The 21,106-nt window shown below is 41.3% G+C and overlaps 1 protein-coding gene across 2 annotated transcripts; it reads right to left on the reverse strand.

The window, feature by feature from the left end:
- Positions 1-14,244, reverse strand: LOC104926995 (hippocalcin-like protein 4). 2 transcript variants are annotated; one of them, XM_010740975.3, is made up of 4 exons: positions 14,066-14,244; positions 1,825-2,000; positions 348-563; positions 1-233 (listed from the first exon to the last, which is right to left on the reverse strand). In XM_010740975.3, the coding sequence occupies exons 2-4, from the start codon at positions 1,984-1,986 to the stop codon at positions 36-38; spliced, it is 576 nt and encodes a 191-aa protein (XP_010739277.1). In that variant the 5' UTR covers positions 1,987-2,000; positions 14,066-14,244; the 3' UTR covers positions 1-35. The 2 variants fall into 2 exon arrangements, with proteins under 2 accessions (XP_010739277.1, XP_019115342.1); XM_019259797.2 differs by lacking the exon at positions 14,066-14,244 and adding an exon at positions 13,322-13,443.
- Between the last annotated feature and the right edge of the window lie 6,862 nt (positions 14,245-21,106).

Below are 21,106 nucleotides of genomic sequence, written 5' to 3' on the forward strand. Positions count from 1 at the left end.
CTCCCTCCCTCTGTTGCTCCATCCATCCCCTCTCTCTACTTCTGCATGTCACACTGCAGCAGTAGGACGATGGAGGGGTCAGACTTGGCCGCCTCTTTAAACTCTTCCAGGGAGATCTCATCATTGTGGTCCTTGTCCATCTTGGAGAAGATCTTGTCCACGCGCTGCTGCGGGGTCAGCCCATCCTCGTTCATACGCATCATTATCACAGTGCCCACCATCTTGTAGATGGCCTGCAGAGGAGGAAAGATTTTGACTTAAAATTAATACATAACAGAGGATTTCTTCCTTTTTTTGGTAAAACCCCATGATCTAATTCAAATTAAAAACCTCTCACAAACACACACCTCGATGATCTCCAGCATCTCCATGCGTGTAATCTTTCCATCCCCATCCAGATCATACATATTGAAGGCCCAGTTGAGTTTCTGCTCGAAGCTGCCCCTGGAGGTGATGGACAGGGCGCAGATGAACTCCCTGAAGTCGATGGTCCCGTCGCCGTTCTTGTCAAACGTCCGAAACGCATGCTGGGCGAACTTGGAGGCATCGCCGTATGGGAAAAACTGGAGAGTGAAAAATGAGATCAGCATTGTTCAATTTCTGTATTTTTGTTTTGTCTTGTTTCATTCATGTAACTGTAATTTTAGCTCTTCTATTAAGCATGAATTGTGTTAAACTGAGTCTCATATCTGAACCCTTTACCACCGTAAAATGATGGCGTAGAATCTGTGTGTCAGTTTCACTGCGGAGCTGAACTTGGCGTGACATAGGAGGGTTTTAATGGCAGTGACGCAGAGTTGGAACAGGAGTATTACAGTGGTAGCTCAGGGGATATTAGCTTACCAGATAAATAGTGGATCGCTGTGTGTGGTGCATATAACCGCATGACCACAACACAGTGAGTGTAATTTCTGATTACAGTGCTGACTAATTATCGAGCAATTACAGTAATCTATGTGTAATACAGTTTGATGTGTGTGTGTAAACAGAATAGAGATGATGAAAGATAAAATAATAATTCTCGTCATGTGTAACATATCGCTATACAGACCCAGGGGATGTACAAACATTTGGCAGAACACCTGTGCATTTGAGGATTATTTATGAGACTGTCTTGTAAAAATCTGTTGGCTTAACTGGGTTTTAACAGACAGGAGCTGGCCCAGGTGAAAGACACATTTTAGACATGAAATGCAGCAAATGCAGACTTCTTCTTTCCAAAATGAAAACTGTAACACTAATGCGTGGAACTTCAATCAATCCATTTTCTATCCCTTATCTGGGGAGGGATGAGTTCACAGCCTGATTTTATAATACAACATGAGTTAGTTTCTCATTCACAGTGACAGATTAATACTTGAAGCCAAAGTTGTTTTCTCTGCACATCAGGACTGGGTGGGAGAGAATGAGAGGATATGCAAAACTGATTTAAAAATATCTTTAACCCCTGTGCATCCATGATAAATCAATCAGCGTCTCTCTGGCGCTGCGTCATCTCCAGAATGTTCTGAAGTTTCGGGCAGTGACACAGTTGCTGGCAATATTGGAGGCTCCGCCTCCTCTCTATGCCCCAAACATAGAATGATTAGTCAGCCTTGGTAATATAAGATTTCATGCTAACCACCTAACAAACAAGATTTCTGAGTCATTTAATACAACCATGAAAAACAGCCAGCCTAATTTTCATTGCAGGCAATGCAGGAAATAGCTATGAAAGCATTGTGTTCGTAAAGATCTCAGTCCTACTTATTACTGCATAATCAGCTATCACGATTTCACTGCCTTGCCTTAATGTTCCCTCTCCTGCCCTCCAGCTTTCCTCACCTTAACATAGAGCTGCTGAAACTCCTCCAGGTTGAGGATCCCAGAGGGACAGTCTTTGAGAAAGCCTTTGTACCACTGCTTGAGCTCTGCCTCGTTGAATTCGGTGTTCTTGGTCAAGTCATCGAGGACCTCTGGAGCCAACTTGCTGTTGTGTTTCCCCATGATGCTTCACCTCTCTGGGGATGGAGGGATGCAAAGAGAGAGACAGGGTGAGCACAGTGATGAGGCGGCGCTAAACAAACAACAGCAACAACAGCAGTAATGCCCCTGCGTTGTCGTAACAGCACGGGTCTCACGGGGACAGATGCAAACAAGGAATTACCTGCACAGACATGAACACTTAGGAAAGCTGCATTGTCTCTATGTGGCTTTGTCTGTCAAAATATACAGTTTAAAACATTGACAAACATACATACACTAACACAAATATTTTAGCAAGCCTGTCTTTCTACTTTAGATATCTCAAATGAAACACTGGATTAAATCTTGTTTGATTAAACACAACTAAAGATCCACCAGTACAATACTGGTGTGCCTCAGGGTTCCGTGTTAGGGACTTTACAATTTTCGTATCTATATAAATTCCTTTTTCTTTTCTTGAAATTCAAACACAAATGTATGCAGATGATGCAGTTTTGTATATTCATTGAACTAGGCTGAGACACTATGTCAAATATATGGTTGGCTTCCTAATGGAACCTAAATATACTTCTTCTTCATGGCACCAAAATGTTAATAAATGATCTATATCTATTTTTAAGTGGACTGTCTCCTGTTAACAAGATAAAGAGAGGAAGAAAATAAAATAGCAATATATGGATTTCCATCTTTTATTTAAAATTCACTCATCCTTTAAGCCACTTTGTCAAATGCATGGACAGTACTTCCCGGAAAACAAGAGCAGTTGCCAGAGGCGGCTGACAATCACTCATTTCTATGAAAGCAGCTTGAAGCAGCTTGAAGTACTTGACACACAGAAATAAGAAACTGCACTGCATACAACTATTTTAAAATGAATCTTATAATGTGGTTTAAATCTACTCAGATACGCACTTAGGTGTGTTGTGAACTACAGGCGCAAATTGAACTACAGGAGCTGTTGAGCTAACTCTGGCATATTTATATTATAAATAACTTGTTTCCAATGCATAGTCAGCTGTTGTAGAACAAAAATATCTACTGTAAATACGATAAAGCTTCTAAGTAAAGAGAAGCAGCTATTTAAGAAAATCTCCCTCTGTACACAGACAAGTGGAACTGTCTGTTTCAATGATTTATTGAAATGGACAGTTTTAGCAGTGCACATACATTACAAACCAAATGTCCATGCTACAAAAGGTCTTTCCATTCCCATAATGACTCGTATCATTTTACCTCCATAATCACCTGACAGCATCGCTGCTATTTTGGCCATAAAATGGCTCATTACTCTGGCCTCTCGCCACACACACATATATTCACATGGCTGGGGACCACTGCAGTGGCTGCATGACGCCATGCCTGACTCATAGTCCTGTCTGACAGCTTTCGCACTTTGACACCAGGACACAGTCGAGTCAAGGAGGCACAAATCCTCCACTAAATTGCAGACACTGCGCTGGGGCCAGTTTAGAGGCTGAAATATCATCCTGCTGTGCTTTATGGCGAGTGAGTCATAGAAAGAGGCAACAAAACCCCAAGTCACTGCAAACTGCACAAATATGTTGGACTTTATAACCCCCTGACAAGTGGGAAACAATATGGGAGAGACAGAGAGAGGAACAGCAATAAAGGACATCAATAGACCAACAGGTCCAAAAGAAAGACGCTCAGGAAGAAATACAAAGAAAACTGGATGACGAATATAAAAATAGACAATCGTAGACAATCAAAGAGTCAAATCTTTTACTTTTTTTCTTCCATTTTTATCGTGTTTATGACGCAAGTATGTGTCACAAAGGAGCAATTTTAAGCATTCAATCTCCACAAAGCAGCCTGTGTCTAAATTGTGCAGTGACACAAATGGATTCCTTCAGAAGTGACTCACTTTTCTAGGAAGGTGACTGTTTTATGCTGCGTCTCACAGTTCTTCCCGAACCATTTATGTAATGTAACATTACCTGCACGGACACACATGCCTGCGCAGACACACAGTCTCACAAGGTTAACTGCTGCAGGATGGATGCAGGCAGATGTTGAGGGCGGCAGTGCTTAGGAGGTTCATGTTGTGGCAGTGACACCTTTTTCCACCGAGAGGCCGTCATTAAATTAGAAGCATTCAATTAATAAATCTTCACTCTCTCTCTTAAATGTGTACGACTCTCTCCCTCAAGCAGCACACATTTAGAATAGAAGTTTAACTATCCTTAAATCATTGGCAGTGTCCAAACAGGTAGTTCTGTAAATCACTGACTACATCAACAAAAGACACACCACAACTGTGCTAACTTGTGTTTTGGCTCTTCCCTCCACACACACACACACACACACATACACACACTCCAGAGTTGTAACATTGTTTCCTGCCTCTGACTGAGGGAGATGAGATTGTGTCCATCTGTTAGGGAAGCAAATGTAAATATCAGAGTCACATTTGTCAGTTGAACACAAACACCACTCAAAATGAATGCTATTGTTGTACCATGTCTGTTGGATGTATGATATATTTAAATAGGCAATATTATCAGTGTATAAAAATACACAATGACGATCAGTGTTAATCAAGTGTTGTGCTACTACTTCTACTGTGGCCAAAAATCAGTAATGCGATAACTTGCTAACCCACTTACAATGAAATCTAGGAGGAAAAAAATGTATCTTTGTATCTTTTAACGTTCTTTAACTTGAGTGCAAAATTGCAGAATTTTAGATTTGGCTTTGATAAGCCCTTAACAGCCTAACAAAAGATCAAATCCCAGGGGAAGCCCATTTATGCTCTGTAATGCCATTCAAAGTCGCTCCATGTGGGGCTGATATGAATAGCTTTATTCCCCCAGATGCTGTGGATTCACTCAAATATACTATACAGCCCCTGATCGTCGCCTGCTCTGCACCTCCCATCAAATAGAATCAATTGGCCAGGCAACACGCTGTTGCTGCGCACGATGACGTGTTTGACAGTCTGTTCACGTCAACACGCAGTGGAGGCCCAAGCACACACACACACACACACAAGCCAGCGACAACAAGGACACATTAGTTCCATCACGCAGAGGTGCTGGAGTTATCACACATACAGACATGAAAAATATATATAACGAGGAGGAAAACGGAGACAGCGAGAAAAGATTAGAAGAAGAGAGTATGTGTGGGAGAAACAATGATAAAGGAAGCAGAATGACTCTGGATTCACACCTCGGAGAGGGACAGACAGGGAGTGAAAAGGCGATCAAGATGGAAGGACGGCGATGGATGGGAGGCAGATAAGCAGAGCTTGTAGAAAATTGTCCCAACAGGCGTTCCAAAGACAAAGACATGTATCTTATTGAGTCTGAAGGGGTCTTAACGCATGTTCATTCCAGCTGTCAGACTGATAGTAAACACAAAGTCTAATCAGAGTTGCAAACGCGTGGGAGACTGTGTGTGTCACTGTGTGTGTGTATTTGCCAGCCCAGCTTGACGGCAATTTGGCTGATTGGATAAGCTCGTTAAACATGTTTGCGTGCCAGAGTCAGGAGTAATAACGCTTATGTTTTCTCAAACTTATGTAGGACATAAGTGTATGTAGCGCCAAGAAAGCATCATAAGACTGGTCCACACTGGAGCTGAAAGGAGGAATAACTTGACTTTACTTTTATTTAAAATTCCCTGATCCTACCTGGTGAAGAGTTCGCTCACCTGTTTTTGTTTTTGAACTTGAAAACATGTTTGGACTCGAGCTAACGTCGAGTAGGATTTCAAATGAGTGGGTGCATCACTCTCGATATCGCGTGCATGATGTGGAAAATTTAAATACAAGGAACAGTTTATAAATGCTAGTTTTATCAAAGCCATCACAACAAAGTATTGTCAGTATTGGGGAAAAGTCCAAAGAGTTTTTCCTGTGCAAAGAAGAGACTTTAAAAAGGCATGTTTAGCATAGTAGAACAGTGTGTTGCTAACTTCTTTATCAGTAGTTCAGAAATTAAATTATGTCTTTTTTTAAGTTTGGGTCCTGGGCGAAACAATTCATCAGCAATGAAAACAATCATTAGCCGGAGTCCCAAAAATGAAATAATGCCACAGTGGTGAGTCTGTACCAGAGCTAAATCATTTAGGTATGAGGTATAATTGCAAAAAACAAAATGGCCTGCAGAGGCTTTTTGACAGCAGCATTAGTTTTCAAATTACCGAGAGCTTTTGTGGACCAATAATTCGAAACTCTTCAGGGACCCAGAACAGCAACAATATTTTCTCCAAGGCTGTGTCTGCCTAAATCAGGTATTAGTCAAGCCTAAGTCTACACCTACATTACTGGTGGCATAATAATAATGGAATGAAATGAATCTGACTAATGTGCTAAAAAACTGTAAAACAATCAAGTTGAGTCAATTGGGTGTATGACCTTAACTCTAAATCACACTACAATTATACCTTTTTTCATCATGAAAAACATTTTTTCATTTCTGCACGCACAGCAAGAGGCTGCACGAGCAACAAAACAATGTTGAAAAGCAGTGAGCTTTCGCTGTCGTTGTTATGAAGCTCAGGGACTCGGGCTTTAACTGGATGTAGCCTGGAGGGGAAATGTCTCGGTGTCCCCGTGACTGAAAATGATTAGCTGGCAAAAGCTGTAATTGAGTTGGAAAAAGAGCAAAAATGGGAAGCTGGGCCTCCCATACAGTAGTCATTTCCTGTGTGTGTTTGTGTGTGTGTGTGTGTGTGTGTGTGTGTGTGTGCGTGTGTGTGTGTGTGCGTGCAATGGCAATAAGCTTTGTGAGAGTGGAAAAAGTACAATAGACTGTAGTAGCAATAGGGGAGAAATCAATAGGATAACAGCCCAATACCAGCCCTTGCCATGAACTACACTGTGAAGTGTGTGTGTGTGTGTGTGTGTGTGTGTGTGTCACAGAGATATAATAGAGTATAGAAAGCTGATGAGAGATGGACGGCCAGCGTATTGATGTTTGAATGATAAACCGCATCCTGAATGGTCTTCGTGGCAGCTCACCAAACCATCAAAAGTAAAATAGAACAATATGTTGTCTTGACAACTGTTGCACAGCTCGCTGCCAAACAGCCGTCCAGCAGCGTATAATGCTTTCGACCAATAGAAACGGCCTCCTCTGCCAACTGGACGCAACCAAGAGGCTGAATAATATGAGCTTGATGTGGGGGGTTTGTTGAAAATCGAAATATTGGCCAGTGTCTTCCACATCCCTGTGTTTGATTTATTGAACTGGACAGTAGAGTATTACACAAATTACACCCTCTAATTAGAAACGCTGTATTTGATTACCTTTTATAACACCTGCCTCTGTTAACTAATCAGCGTCTCTTTATTTCCAAACTTTTTCTGAAGGTCAACAATAGAGAGCTGATCGAGTGCTAGAGAAATGACACAGCAAGCAGCAAACAAAAAAAGGTCTCCCATTGAGGTACGCTGTGTTTACTTGACCACACAAATATGTACTGTATATATGACCTGCTAAAACATAGTGTAATAAAGATGAGCCCTATCAGTTACACGATGAGTACGAGTATCTCAGCTAAAGTAGCACATTACAGATCAGCTTTTTGTTTGTAAAAGGAGCAATGTGCGATTGCTTCTTTCAAAGGTTACCCCTTTTTCTGGAATCTCTAATCTCTGGTTGCACAGCTGCAGACTTGAGACTTGGAGTCAGACATGAGTCACAGAAATGACAACTTGAGTCTTGACTTGGATCTAACTTGACATCAGAGATGAGTGGCATATGTCTTGATTCGATGATTCGTCTTTGACCCAAATGGTTAGCTACTGTAACTGAAAGACTTTACTTGTACTTTGCAAGACTTGGACGTTGCCTTACAAAGTTGAGAGTTACCCCAAAGTAGTACTGCATCACAACCAGTACCAAGTACTAACAAATAAGGATTTCATTCAGCAGATCAACCAAAAACACATTTTTGTTAGAGAGTCTGTAGGTGTAGGGCTGCTGCTAGTAAGATTTGGATTCGGTTTAGGTAGGTAGACGGATTTCTTTTTGGTTATATTTATTTTGCTGGCTGAAAGAGCATCCACCTGCCCTTTCTTGTAGTTTTTCTTACCTCCTTTTGTTGTGATTTAATTCCAGAAAATAAATAACTTTGTTTTACCAAATACAGCTGCTTTTATATAATGTCTTTCCCACTCACAAACTGGGATATAACTCACAATATAAAACTGTGTTGTGTGTGTAATCCACATCACCGACTCCTATTTGCCATTTCACTAAGTATATGTAGAAGACTATTGGCACATAAATATTAGTAATAATTATAGTACGTGTAGTAACTGTGTAATCATGGTTTAAAAGCTTGATTTAAAAAAAATCTGAACTGCTTAAATCCAAAAATGTCAGTATTGTTCATCACAAATCGCGAGCGCCTTCTTATGTAAGTAATTACAGAGTAAAGAAAGGAAATGTTGGTGCTGAGGCATTCCTTCCTTCCTATCACTAAAATCTCCATATTTTTCTAATCTACATATATTCTCTCTGGCGACTGGAGCAGGAAGGATGCATCGCTATAGAAACGCAGCTCACCTCTGTGCAGTTCAAACTCTAATTTAAGACCAGGCAGCATGTCGAGCCTGGGGAGAAACACGGGGGACAAAACGATTGTGTGCGTGTGTCCTCATGAGTCAGTCTCTCAGCTAACCTTTATCTCCCAGATCTTCGAAACGTGATGTATTCACCATTTATTTATTGCGCCGATTATTAAACATTTACTGAAGTCTGGGTGACTCACGTCTGAGTGCTGGTCTAATCGTCTGCTATTGTTTCTGTCTGCGCCCCATAAGACCTGCACAGCCTTTTAAATGTAGCTAATAATACTCCAGCAACACCTTTTAAACTCGGGCAGAAGTGGAAAAATGCCAGCGTGCACACACATGCTCACTTTCCTTACATAAGCCCTGGTGGTGAGTTGTTTGGTTCTAAGGCTCAGGTGTTTCTAGACAAAAACAGCCTCTAAGAACAAATACACCCATGTCCCATAAGCACACACACACACTTACAGTAGTGTATTTATTGTGTAGAAAGTGCTGAGTAAAAAGAACAAGGCAAACCAAACATGGGACTGAAAAGCTATCCCGTCATCATCTACCTTTCATCAGAACTTTGTGTCCAAAGCTGCTCTGTGTGCCGTTTTAGGATAAATTAACCACATGGATTTCAGACGGTGTCAAACACGACCATATGTTCTTAGCACAGTATGTAATACATGCATATTACACATACATAAAGCACTAAAGGATCCGATTTCATAATCTAAAGGAAAACCAGTTATGAAGATCTGCAGTAGACCTTTTCATTTAAAACAAACTATATAATAGAAGTAGATAGAAGTCTACACTATGCTGTGTTGGCTTTGAACGCTGATAACTGTTCATAGCCAACTCTTTAATCATTATTTTCATATTTGAAAACTTGTGTATTTTTGTCCATAACCTTGAGGTGGATTTTATTTTATGTTTTTGGCAGCGGCTCTGTTTGTTTTGGATCTGGTTTTGGCACAGATGCGGTCTGGATAAACACTAACTTTTTTGACTTCCAGTTTTACTCCACCTTAGATAATTAAAAAACACAAAGACAAACTTCATCAGATTTTCTACACAAGGACAAGTATTGTGTTGTGTTGTCTGCGAATGTTTCGAACAAAACTTTTTGGGTGAATGAACTGAACTGAATCACTTCCCGATTCACTTGAGCTCTCTTGCGAGCAAACCTGCAGGGATGACACTGACTAACTCAGAATTTGTGAGCCCTTAGTGATAGTCTGTCTACCTCCCTTTCAATTATGTGTCACGAAAATATACCGTATGTGTCGTATGTAATGAGGGAGGACGTCGACCTTTCAAACTTTATTCTTATCCAACTAAATTCTCACTGGCTTGTCTTTCTCAGTTCACTAGTTAGCGAGTTGAGTCGGACGATGAAGTTGGAGCTCCAGTCAAGCGCTGAATAATGAGCAACTAATCTTTTGGACAGTTTTCTTTTTTAATGAACGGATTCTAATAATTCAATACACTAAAAAGAAGTTATACAGAGTATACAGAAAAATATATATTGAATTCAGTGTTGCATGTTCTGCCAAGTCAACATTCACAGGCTGATACGTACAGTACAGATAGACCAACGCATTCACACCCATATTCACACCTACGGGCAGTTTTAGCATCACCACTTCACTTAACCTGTACGTGTTTAAACTGGGGAAAGATACTGGAGCGCTTGGAGGAAACCTGTGTGGGAAGAGTCCGTGTTTCCATTCTGTTCGGTATGCATCTTCCTTGGTTCAATGCTCCCTGTGACCCGAACAATTCCTGTAAAAACAGTCATGTGTACATATTCACGCACGCGGAACGGAAATTCTAGAGCGTGAATTTTACCTGCAGGGTTTTGGCAGAGGAGCAGGTTGTTGTCGCAGCTGTAGCACGGTAGACGGATTAATCCGGCTCAATCTCACCAGGCAATGGCTGCGACGCGTCCAGCGGAGCTAATCGCGGATGTTCTAGACAATGTTTGTGATTCCACCAGAAGCGCTACGCCGCATTTTGTTTCCAGCTGTACCGCTACAGCGCTAACTACTGAATCTGTTGGAGGGAAAACAGGCCTTTTCCTTTAATATAGCACAATAAAATACCAGTCTTTTAAATGTCGGTCAAACCTGGCCAAAGTGACCTAATTAATACCAAATTAGTATTTTTGTCTCAGTTCCGAGATCAGTTTCTAGTGTATGTTACATTTCCATCGTACTTTATTGTATCTGTGAAGCCACTGGAGGACACTCAATGGTTTCCACTGATAACTGTGGGTGTTCATTAGTTATCCACCGGTGATGCCAAACTCCCTCACTCAACATTCCTTTGTTGTTGCTCAACCATCAGCCGATCCATGTGCTCACAGGAGCGGGTACTGACACACACACACACACACACATCTTTATATTCGGACATCTCTCTCCCTCGGTAATAAAGCATGTGACAGGAATGGATGAATCAATCAGTCGCGAGACATACACATGAGAACTCACCATGCGAACCAGCGCCGATAAACACACACACACATGCAAGCGCACACGCACAATGAGCCAGTGATGCATGAGACAGATGCATAGTACACCTGGCCGCAGGCTTACAACAAAATGGAAGTGATACAAAGGGGAAGGAAAGGAAGAGGTACATAAAGTGTGTGTGTTTGTGTGTGTGTGTGTTGGGGTGTTTGTAGGTGTCATAGCATTATTCATCAATCATCTGTTGTTAACGGAGGAAAAGGAAAAACAAACGTCACACATGCACAGACACGTAACATGTTGCTCCGAGCAGATACTATTGTACTCGACAGAATATGGATCGATAGGTCTTTCCAGAGTAGAGGAAGTAGCTATAATCATGTGTTTTCCCATTCAGTGATCTGCCAGTCAGCTATTATGTGTAACTACAGCTTCTCTTCACCTGCTGTCGTAAATAAGAGGGAGCTATGACTATGTCTAACACCGCCGCAAAGAGCAAGAAAATCACTGTGGAAATAGCCCGTTGCTTATTTTATGTTATGAAAACATAAACACTAAAATTATCCACACGTCTGCGTTCGGATTGCTTAACATTAAACACCACTGGGTGGTACTTTTGTAAAGCCCAATAAGATTTATTCAGAATACGCAATAACAATGAACTGTTTTGAAATGTCTTAAAGGTGGAAATAGCAATGGGAGCGTGTGTTTATAGAAAGTCCTAAAAGTAGAGGTCAATAAAACAATAAAACATATTTAGTGAAAGCGGCGTCCTCTTTATTTGGATTATAAGTCAACAGAGTGTGCTTAAAGCACGAAGCACTGGAGATGATTTTACAGTCTCTCTCTATGTTCGGCTCCATGATCCAAACATTAATGAAGAGTAGCGTCACCACCAAAATCCTAAAACACAACAACAGCAACACAGTATCAACCTGAACTCTGAATCCTGCAATTTATACGCAAAAAAACAATTATCGATTGGACATATTTAACACTACGTGAAGTTCTGATATCAGTAAAAAGATATATTTGTGGTTTGTGGTACCATCTCGATATAGCTGTAAGTCTCCTCTCTCACACTCTTTCTCTGGAGCTTTGGCAAGAACAGTGTGTTCTGTCTCATTAACATTAATGAGCCTGTCTTATGGTCGACTGTTTTCTGAGTGACGCACGGACTGTAGCCCACTTGGAAGGTGGGTCCAGGTAAACTGTCATGGGGGGGTGTGACTGCGGGTGATGCCTGTGCAGTTGTGACAACGCAACCATACAGAAGACCCGGCGGCCTGTCGAAAGGCATTGTTTCTAAATTCAAGCACTTTCTCTGTGGATTGAGTGTCTTGATACTTTTGCATATATTGCACCTAGACCTGCTTTATAATCACAAAAACGGTGATCTCACTGATCTTACAATATGGGCCCTTTTAAAAGGTGCTAAAATTGAGCATATTAAAAATAGCAGAGGCCGATTATGATGTGACGGTTTTATGGATATTTTGGAGGAGAAGGTGGTACTGAATAAGATGGTAATTGTGGTACTGTAATAGCTCCCTCATGGGATGCCAAGCACCACTTGAGACAGGCTGACTCTTGAGTCTTTTCACTGTCTGCAGAGAGTGTAAAAGTGGGTTGCGGTAGAAATAAAGCGACGTAACAGTACCTTTTGGGGTACAAACAATCATACTGCTACGACACCTTATTATGTCCATATTGACTGGTATCACCTAAAGCTATATGAAGGTGATAAACTCATAAACGTATACACTACGGCAATGAGACTCATCATGCACCAAATGAAGGCTGGCAGCAAAAGGGGCTCCAGAGCCAAACTGAGCCATCACTGCCACCAGCTGTCTGTCATGGATGAGCCCATCACGGGTGCGTGCATGTGTTTGTGCGTTTCTCTCATGTCTTTCCGTTTTCATTGACAACCTCTCGCTCTCCTGCTTTGTACTGACACAATCAATATGTCACGTACGTATACATTGTGTGGAGACCCCGTGCGAATATGTAGACACACGCGGTCAGTGACTGTGATGCAATAACTCATCTGACATGACCCTTCGATGCACAGCCACATGAAGGCCACTGGTGATGTGACCGAACTCACACACAGCACACACTGGAAGCTGGTCCTATTGATTTTGTGGGACCTGGTGACAGAGGACTAGACTATGCAGATAGAAGTGAACCGCATGTTCATCCTGCTGCATTTCTCTGTCCGCCTCTCTTCTATTCACTCCAATTACTTTTCATTTCAGACGTTACGAAACAATTAAGAGAACAGTTGTACGCACTGATCTCTTCTGCGGACATGCTCCCTAACTCTTAATCTAAATGCACTTACCACAGTTAGTGCAACTACCAGCCAATCCGAGGGCATTCTTCATTCTTCATGGATGAATAAACACATTTATGATGAGTTTACATTCTTACATCATGCTTTTTTTTTAGCCTCTACATGTCCCAAACAGGCAGCGGGAAGTACAGTCCCACTGGTGTGACACACACACACACACACACATAGCCTTATTTTTCTTCATCCATTGATTGCTCCCACAGCATGAAGGACATTCAAGCACTCACTATCCCTGCCCTGCGTTTTTAAGATCCGTGCACATCCATGCCCCGAGATGTATTCTCTAAAAAAAAAAAAAGTGACACACACAAATGTAACACATGTCATCACAACACGAAGCATGATAACGTGCCAAGAGACCGTGGTCCCAGGTTCAGCGGATTCTCCAACCCTAAAGTGTCCTTGAGCAAGACACTCAATCCCTTTTAAATGCACAGTAGGACAGCAGAGTATAGCTGGAACCTTGACTCATTTGTAGTGCTGCATAAGTGTAACACACTGACACTGACAGGGTTAAGGATTCCCCCCACTCCCAGTGAGACACCTTTTGATGATAGACCAGTAAAATAATGTCCACCACTTCCTCTCTCATCACTTATTGCTTTTCTTAGTTAAGAATTAAATGCAATAGCAAAGGGAATACCTGACCAACACTTGTACACATTAACATGATGGTGCAAAGAGACCCATGTACAAATAATAATACATAAAAAAAACATGTCCTCCACTTACCCTGTAATGTTTGGAAGAAGAATAAGCTCCTTACAGCTATGAAACAAAAGCCTTCTCTTCTGTTTTTTAATTTTTCAGTTATTTTCGCGGCAGTCTTTTGGTCAAAAACAGTTCCCCCCTCATGTAAAATAACCTTCGCGTTAACTCACCTCTCTCTCTGGAAGAAGATGAATGAACCGCTGCGTCTCCCCTGCCAACACATTTGCATAAAGGCCGCCTCCCCCGCGCTGTGATTAGCTGGGATGCTGGTTAAAGGTGTATCCTTGTCACCTGATTGGACGGAGCAGCTTGTCAATAAAAAGAAAAAAGAAAAAAAAAAGGGCTCGCTGTTACTGCGCGCGCGCCTTTGCCCTCGCGTCCTCTCTCTCTCTCTCTGTGAGCGCGTGCAAGAGGAAGGGTGGTATTATTGTAAAAAAAAAAAAAAAAAAAAAGCTGTGATGGAAAATGAAACAACAGCTGTCAAAACAGGAAAACATACGATAATTTCATGATATAAGAGACATTTTTATCTTGTTGCCAGACACCTCTACTTCAAATCCACCTCATTATATCGATAGTTGATCGTTTTATTGAGATATCAGTTCAGTCTTGGGCTCATGGGCTTTTATATAGTGGCCATTTTGCCTAATTTGACTGATTAAACTGATTAAACAACACAGCATCACTATCATTGAAACAGAGTTTGAAGCATGAGCACTGCAGGGGAAGAAAATTAGCAGGTTGGCCCCTCTTAACCACTTATTTCTTTATGCATATTCCATATTAACTGAGAAATGTGGATTATATTACCATCCATCCATCCATCTTCCATAACTGCTTACCCTTATCAGGGTTGCAGGGGGTCTGGAGCCACTCCTAACTGACATAGGGGTTGAATTATATTAACGCGAAACTGAAACAATGTCGGTCTCAGGTTTGACACAGGGACCCACTTCCAGAAGGACGCCATTCAAAAAACGTGTTTCCCTTATTTTGGTATTCATACTTCCCTGTTTGACACTAGTTTGCATGTGAAAGTTCCGCTGCACTCAACTGAAATCTGGATTTAAGATTTATTAGCAGGACTTTATGATTATTAGCAGGACTTTATGACATCATAACTAACTAACTTTGGAAGCCAGTCATGGTCCAAAGTGCAATCCACATGAAGTGTGATGTGAAAACTTGAAGCCTTCTTTGCACAAACACTGAAAAAGGACCTTTAAGTGGGGTAGGAGACACCCACATTTTATTTAAATGAATAATTTTTACATATATTTCCATATTTTCTAATTAGGGAGATGGCAGAAATTTAATTTGAATCATTTTTAATGAGTTGACTGAACTTTTTCGAGGGGGAAAAAACCTTATCATACACAAAATTATTCCAAGCAGAGTATTTCCCTGTATAAACATGTCTGGAGGAAACCTTATCATTTCTACAACCCCATCCCCTACAGGGACATTGATATTCTGCAAAACCCTGGATTGCATTAATTCAAAATTCTTACTTTCTACAATATCTGCACATAGTATCTATGGTATGGTTGAGGTTATAGGGAAATATTGTAGCTCTTGCAAATTATACTATGGTTAATGTATGCACAGAATGTGTGTATGTCAAACGGACACTCAACCACAGACATACCTATTGTGGGTAATATTTCCATATTTCATTTATTAACTAAAAGAGAAAAGCTCCAGGTGTTCCTGGGAAACAAAGAGCACTGTTTCTACTTTGTCTCTTAATGGCACAGATGTCATTTTAATGGAACGAAATTACGACTGCAGAGAATTATTTTATAGCCTTTGTCTTATCATATGACAACAGAGCTTCCAATAATGGTCCTACGTGGTTATATAATGATTTCAGCTGTAGCAAAATATTGATTCCTTTTTGTGACGACATGGTGTTACGTGTTCTTTTGTGCTCATAAGCGACACTGAGATAAGAAAGACAGTTTTGTTATTGTCACGAGTAAAACACACGTCTTCACACTTTTTCATCAGACAGAGAAAAACAATAAATCCCGCCTTGTGATAGTATCTGTCTCTGCAGCTGTCAGACAGTGTAACTGTGGTAGTGTGTGTTTGTGTGTGTGTGTGTGTGTGTGTGTGTGTGTGTGTGTGTGTTTCCCTCATCTTAAAGCCCACATAAGAGTAGTGAGTGAGTGGAGAAATACTAGAAACAGACAGGGACTGAGTTATAACAGAAAGGGGGAAAAAATGTGCTATAGTCTGATTAGCCAAGGTCAGCTGGGGCCTCTTGTTGGGAGTGATATAATCTCTAGCACAAGGTAAATGTCCATCACTCTGCAGGACCACTGCAACACACACTCACTGGATGTGATGGTGTGTGTATGTCCTTCAGTCCAAGGTAAGCATCATTCACTCTGAAAGAGCCTCAGATAATCACATAAAACAACCCTGAATGTATGGAACTACGCAGCAGTATGGGAGGCAAACGGCTGGAATGATGGAGGATACAATGAGCCAGACTTATTCTGTCATTTTAAATGAATAGTTTGACGTTTTGAGGAATTACACTGAGAGGATTGATGATTATGAAGCTAGCTTAGCTCAAAGACTGGAAATAGAGGGAAACAACTAGCCTAACTCTATCTGAAGGCATAAAAATCAAGCACCAAGGTGAAGGTCTTTTGGTTAACCTGTATTGTTCTACACTAATCTGACTTCAGCTGTTATCTTTACCATATTGGTATGAGAATGGTATCAACATTATGATCAAATCTGGGCAAGAATAAATGTCAAAATGTCGAACTAGCCCTTTAAATATTATAGCCTAATCACCCCCTCCAGTTCTCCCATTTGTCATCCCGCCTTCTCCTTCCTCCTTCCCTCTAATTCAAAAATGTATTATTGAAACCATATTAATTGATATAAAATGAATTTCTCACTCTCTAATTGAAATATGCGTTATTGAAAATGACATGAATATCGTATGAACCTCTCTCTCTCCCTTTTAATTCTATGAATATTCATGGTTGGGTTGTGTTTGTGTGTGTGTGTGTGTGCGTGCGTGCGTGTGTGTGTTCAATGGCAGCAAAGGGTTGCCATGGGAGACAACCCATCGAGCCTGTCCTCATCCTCTCATCCCTCTCTTCTCTCTTTCATCTCTCATGTCCTCTGTCACCAACCCACCATTAATCTCCACACTTTGGCACTGTTTGGTGTTGTACTTTCCTCGACTCCTCTTTTAACTACTTATTCTATTGACTGCAGTTTTTTTTTTTTTTTTGCTGTTTTTGCACCACGTTGATTTAAAAATTACACTCAAAGAAATTCATCTTCCACTCAAAATGAGTGGAATTATCACTTCACAGGCTGATTTTTGTATCACAATGTTTGTTTGTTTTGTACAGTGTGCTGCTATTATAATAAGGCCAGTCCTGGAGGGTACAGTATGTGTGGATCACAGCACGTAGCTGTGATTTCAGGCCTATTCCCTCAGCGAGAGGTGATACAATCTTATTTATGCTAATTGATGGGCACGTTTGCAGCCTGATAATGAAATTCAAACCTCCATTCATGCCTCGGTGTGCGTCTGAGCTTTGCGTGTGTGTTGGTGTGTAATTCTGTGCGATGGCGGCCTGTAAACTGTCTAATTGACCTTTCCGTGCTCTACAAAGGACGTCTCTTCCGCCTGCCTCTTTCCAGCTGCTATTCCCTCCCTTCTCCTCTTTCTCCCATCTTCCTTTTCCATTCTCCCTTGATACTTCCGCTCCTCCTGTCCTCTAGTTTCTCCTCTCCATTTTTACCCTTCTTCACCATCCATTTGCTCCTTTGTTGATACATACTGACATCACTGAACTGTCACATGCTCCACAGGAGAAAATCTTAAGAAAGACATCAGGTTTTTCTCATAATTAAACTAAAAACACAGGGGGGGGAAGTATAAATAAATGCAAGGACACAAACTCATTGACCGAAATGCATCCAAACCGCAAAGCAACATTCACTTTCATGTCAGCCAGTCCCTCCTCAAGAAAACATCTTTTCTTACTCCCAAACAGGCTCATGGGGGCAGGTGTGGTGACTGACAAGCTCATCTTCCCCTACATCATCCACGGCTATTAGCCTGTAGGGTGTCACTGGCTAATAGCCGCTGCAGAGGACAATCACTAAAGGGTATGTGGCCTCATTGCTGTGTAATGTGTGACATGGGAGATAATGTAGATCAGAGTGACAGACTGTCCAGCTGCCCATAGTCAGAGCTTACAGAACTTATCAGCTATGAGCTCGACACTGGAGATATGACAAGATAGCAGCTGAGACGGGCTACATCTCAGGTGCGTGTCACACCAGGTGCTGTGGGAATGTTAATATGTCTACATAGGAGGCCACACTCTGTAGAGTCAGGAGGCACTGGTTTTATATAAGTTGCCTTCAGATCACCCAATAGCAAAATTCCATTGCAATAGCGGTTTTTAAGCAGTAGAGGGATGTTGTTATGCATATTTGTACCACAAAATGTAGAGTTTAACTGTCAAGATTTGGCCCTGTATTAATAAACATCACTAAATACTACTCATATTGCAATCATTCTCACATTTTCCCAAGAAATTTGGGACTGTGAGTGTTCTTCTTAATTGTCTCTTATACGTATATAAGCCCGATTTAGTTTTATTTTGTCTTCAACTTTTTACGCTGCCATCTTTGCCAGGTTTCTTTTGCATAGTTTTCCTCCTTTTCTTTTTATTCCTCTTTTCCCTGGTCGTAAAGAGAGACAAAGTCCGTGAGAAAGAGATGAAGAGTGGGTTTCTAAGAGACAGGAATGTGTCCTAGCAGCTGATTACCAGCATTGATGATTAAACACAATGCATGGACGCTGTGTGTGTGCGTTTCAGTTCTGTCGCTCAATCTGGCAAGTCTTAGTCAGGCTACTTTACACAAGCCTGTAGTGTACTACAACTATGACTGTTGCCTTTTCAGGTTTAAAACCTGCTGCTGTGTCCCAAACAGAGTCCAGTGACCATTCTCTCATCTCTCTTTTTAATGACTCTTCTTTTCTTGCGATGACCTCCTCATCGCAGGTCAATATCTGCCATTCTGTTTGATGCTGTAGATAGAAACTGCAGGGAGCCTTAGGCAACATATGTGCACTGTAGAATCAGGCCAGCAGAAGAGTTATTATGCATCATGTGTGCAGAAACACTCAAAAGTTTGTGTCAATGACAGGGACAGGTGTTCAGTCAGGATGATCCTATTACTCAGATTGATATCTGCCTCTTTGCTCTAGATGGGAAGGAGAAGCGGGGGAGTCATTTTAAATTAGCTGAAATCTTAAATCTGCTGATGAGAGGACTCTGCTGCAGGGAGAAGTCTGTCAATCTATAAAATCTGCAGTCGAACCTGCTTTTATGTACTAAAGCCTTAAACGCACAATCAGGTCTCTTTGGTGCTCCAGTAGCAAAACAGTTACCTTCCACTTTATCATGGCCTTAAAGCAACATTGTGTAACTTTTGTACCATAAAATAAAATATTTAAAATCAGTTTGATGCTACACTGATGTGCAATTGGATGAGTGGTGTCCCTGTCATTGATTTCCTGCACTATGTAACTTCAGGTACAATCACCTGTGAGAAGAATGTGCCACCATCACCAACTGTTTCACTGATTTTGGTAAAACATGTTTTCCCTCTGATGTCTTCTGGCTACTGCACATCAACTCTGCTGCGAAATATAGCTGCTGTTAGCTAATGTTAGCTCAGTTTGTTAGTTGGACTGTCTGGACTATCAGCTCAGAGTACATGGGGGTGTTAGTGTTTGCACCACAGGCGTTTTGGACCACCATAAAGAGGAGGTTTTCAGGCCCTGGGCGCAGGTGAATGCTGATGGGGAGTGGAGCCAGTGTCGTGCCAGAACCGGAGCTGGGCAAGTGGGCAATTTAACTAAGCTCAGCAACATTTATGGACATAATGCAAGAGGCGAAAAGATAGAAAAGGATGTTGACGAAAAAAGCTAAGAAGAGAAAACAAGAGTAAATGAGTAAGGGCAGCCAGACAAGAGTCAATCTGGGACTGACTTGTTGGCAAGAGCTTCATGAAATAAAATTCTAAAAGACATACGCCAAGCCAGGCTTCTTGTTGTTGTATTACTATTAGCTGGCTGCTATGTCTTGTATTGATGCACCTTGACATTTATCTGTGTAGATTATGATCATGACTAATGTAATCCTGACAAATACATGTGTGCAACTGTTCAGATTTACTCCGAAACTGGCTGCATTAAATCACAAAAATACCAATTTCTATACATGCTCATTATTTATGTAGTATGGCATTAAAACCATCTCATGTATAGTGCATGTTAAAGACAAGATTCTGAATGAAGTTGATTTTAACACCAGGTTTATGTCAGTTTCAAGAAGTCACACTATAAATTAGAAGTTGTATAATCCTGGCCTCTGCTGCGTTGATTATGTTCTTTTTAAGTCCCCTCAATGTTTTGCAATCACATCCGACCGCATTGAATTCTTTCATTAAGCCCTGGCTATGCAGGAGTTGTCATCTGCTGCACAAATCTGTGAGAGTATGTGCTCAGCATACTGTAAGATAATTCAAATTGAAAAATGTCTGAAAACCTTGTTTTTTTGCTGACTCCAGCAGCTTCTCATCTTGCAGTAGGTGTACTCCAGGACCCCGTTAAGTCACTGTTAGGTGTTGTTACAGGTGACATTCACACCCACTTCATGCTGCGATTGATCAGCTGTGGGGAGGTGAGAAAGGAGCCAGGGTTTTTTTTTGGCTCTCTCTGTCTCTGGTTTCCCGGGAAACTATAAATATATTACAACATGTTGTGTATTTCAGCAATATTGCACACAGCCAAAACTCTATGATAAAGCCTTCAAATGTGGACATTCAAGGTCGTCAAAACTAACTCTTACAGGGAATTAACAAAAGACGCAAGATGTCAGCAGCAAGTAAATGCTACTGGGGAGTTTGACCATTAAATCCACACCCACACCCATCTCCATACGGCATCACTGTCCTTAGAAGCAGCTGTCTTATCAGCAGTACAGGTCCTGATTCGCTGAGAGG

The sequence above is a fragment of the Larimichthys crocea genome, chromosome XIII (assembly GCF_000972845.2).
Source record: "Larimichthys crocea isolate SSNF chromosome XIII, L_crocea_2.0, whole genome shotgun sequence".
Taxonomy (NCBI): Eukaryota; Metazoa; Chordata; class Actinopteri; family Sciaenidae; genus Larimichthys; species Larimichthys crocea.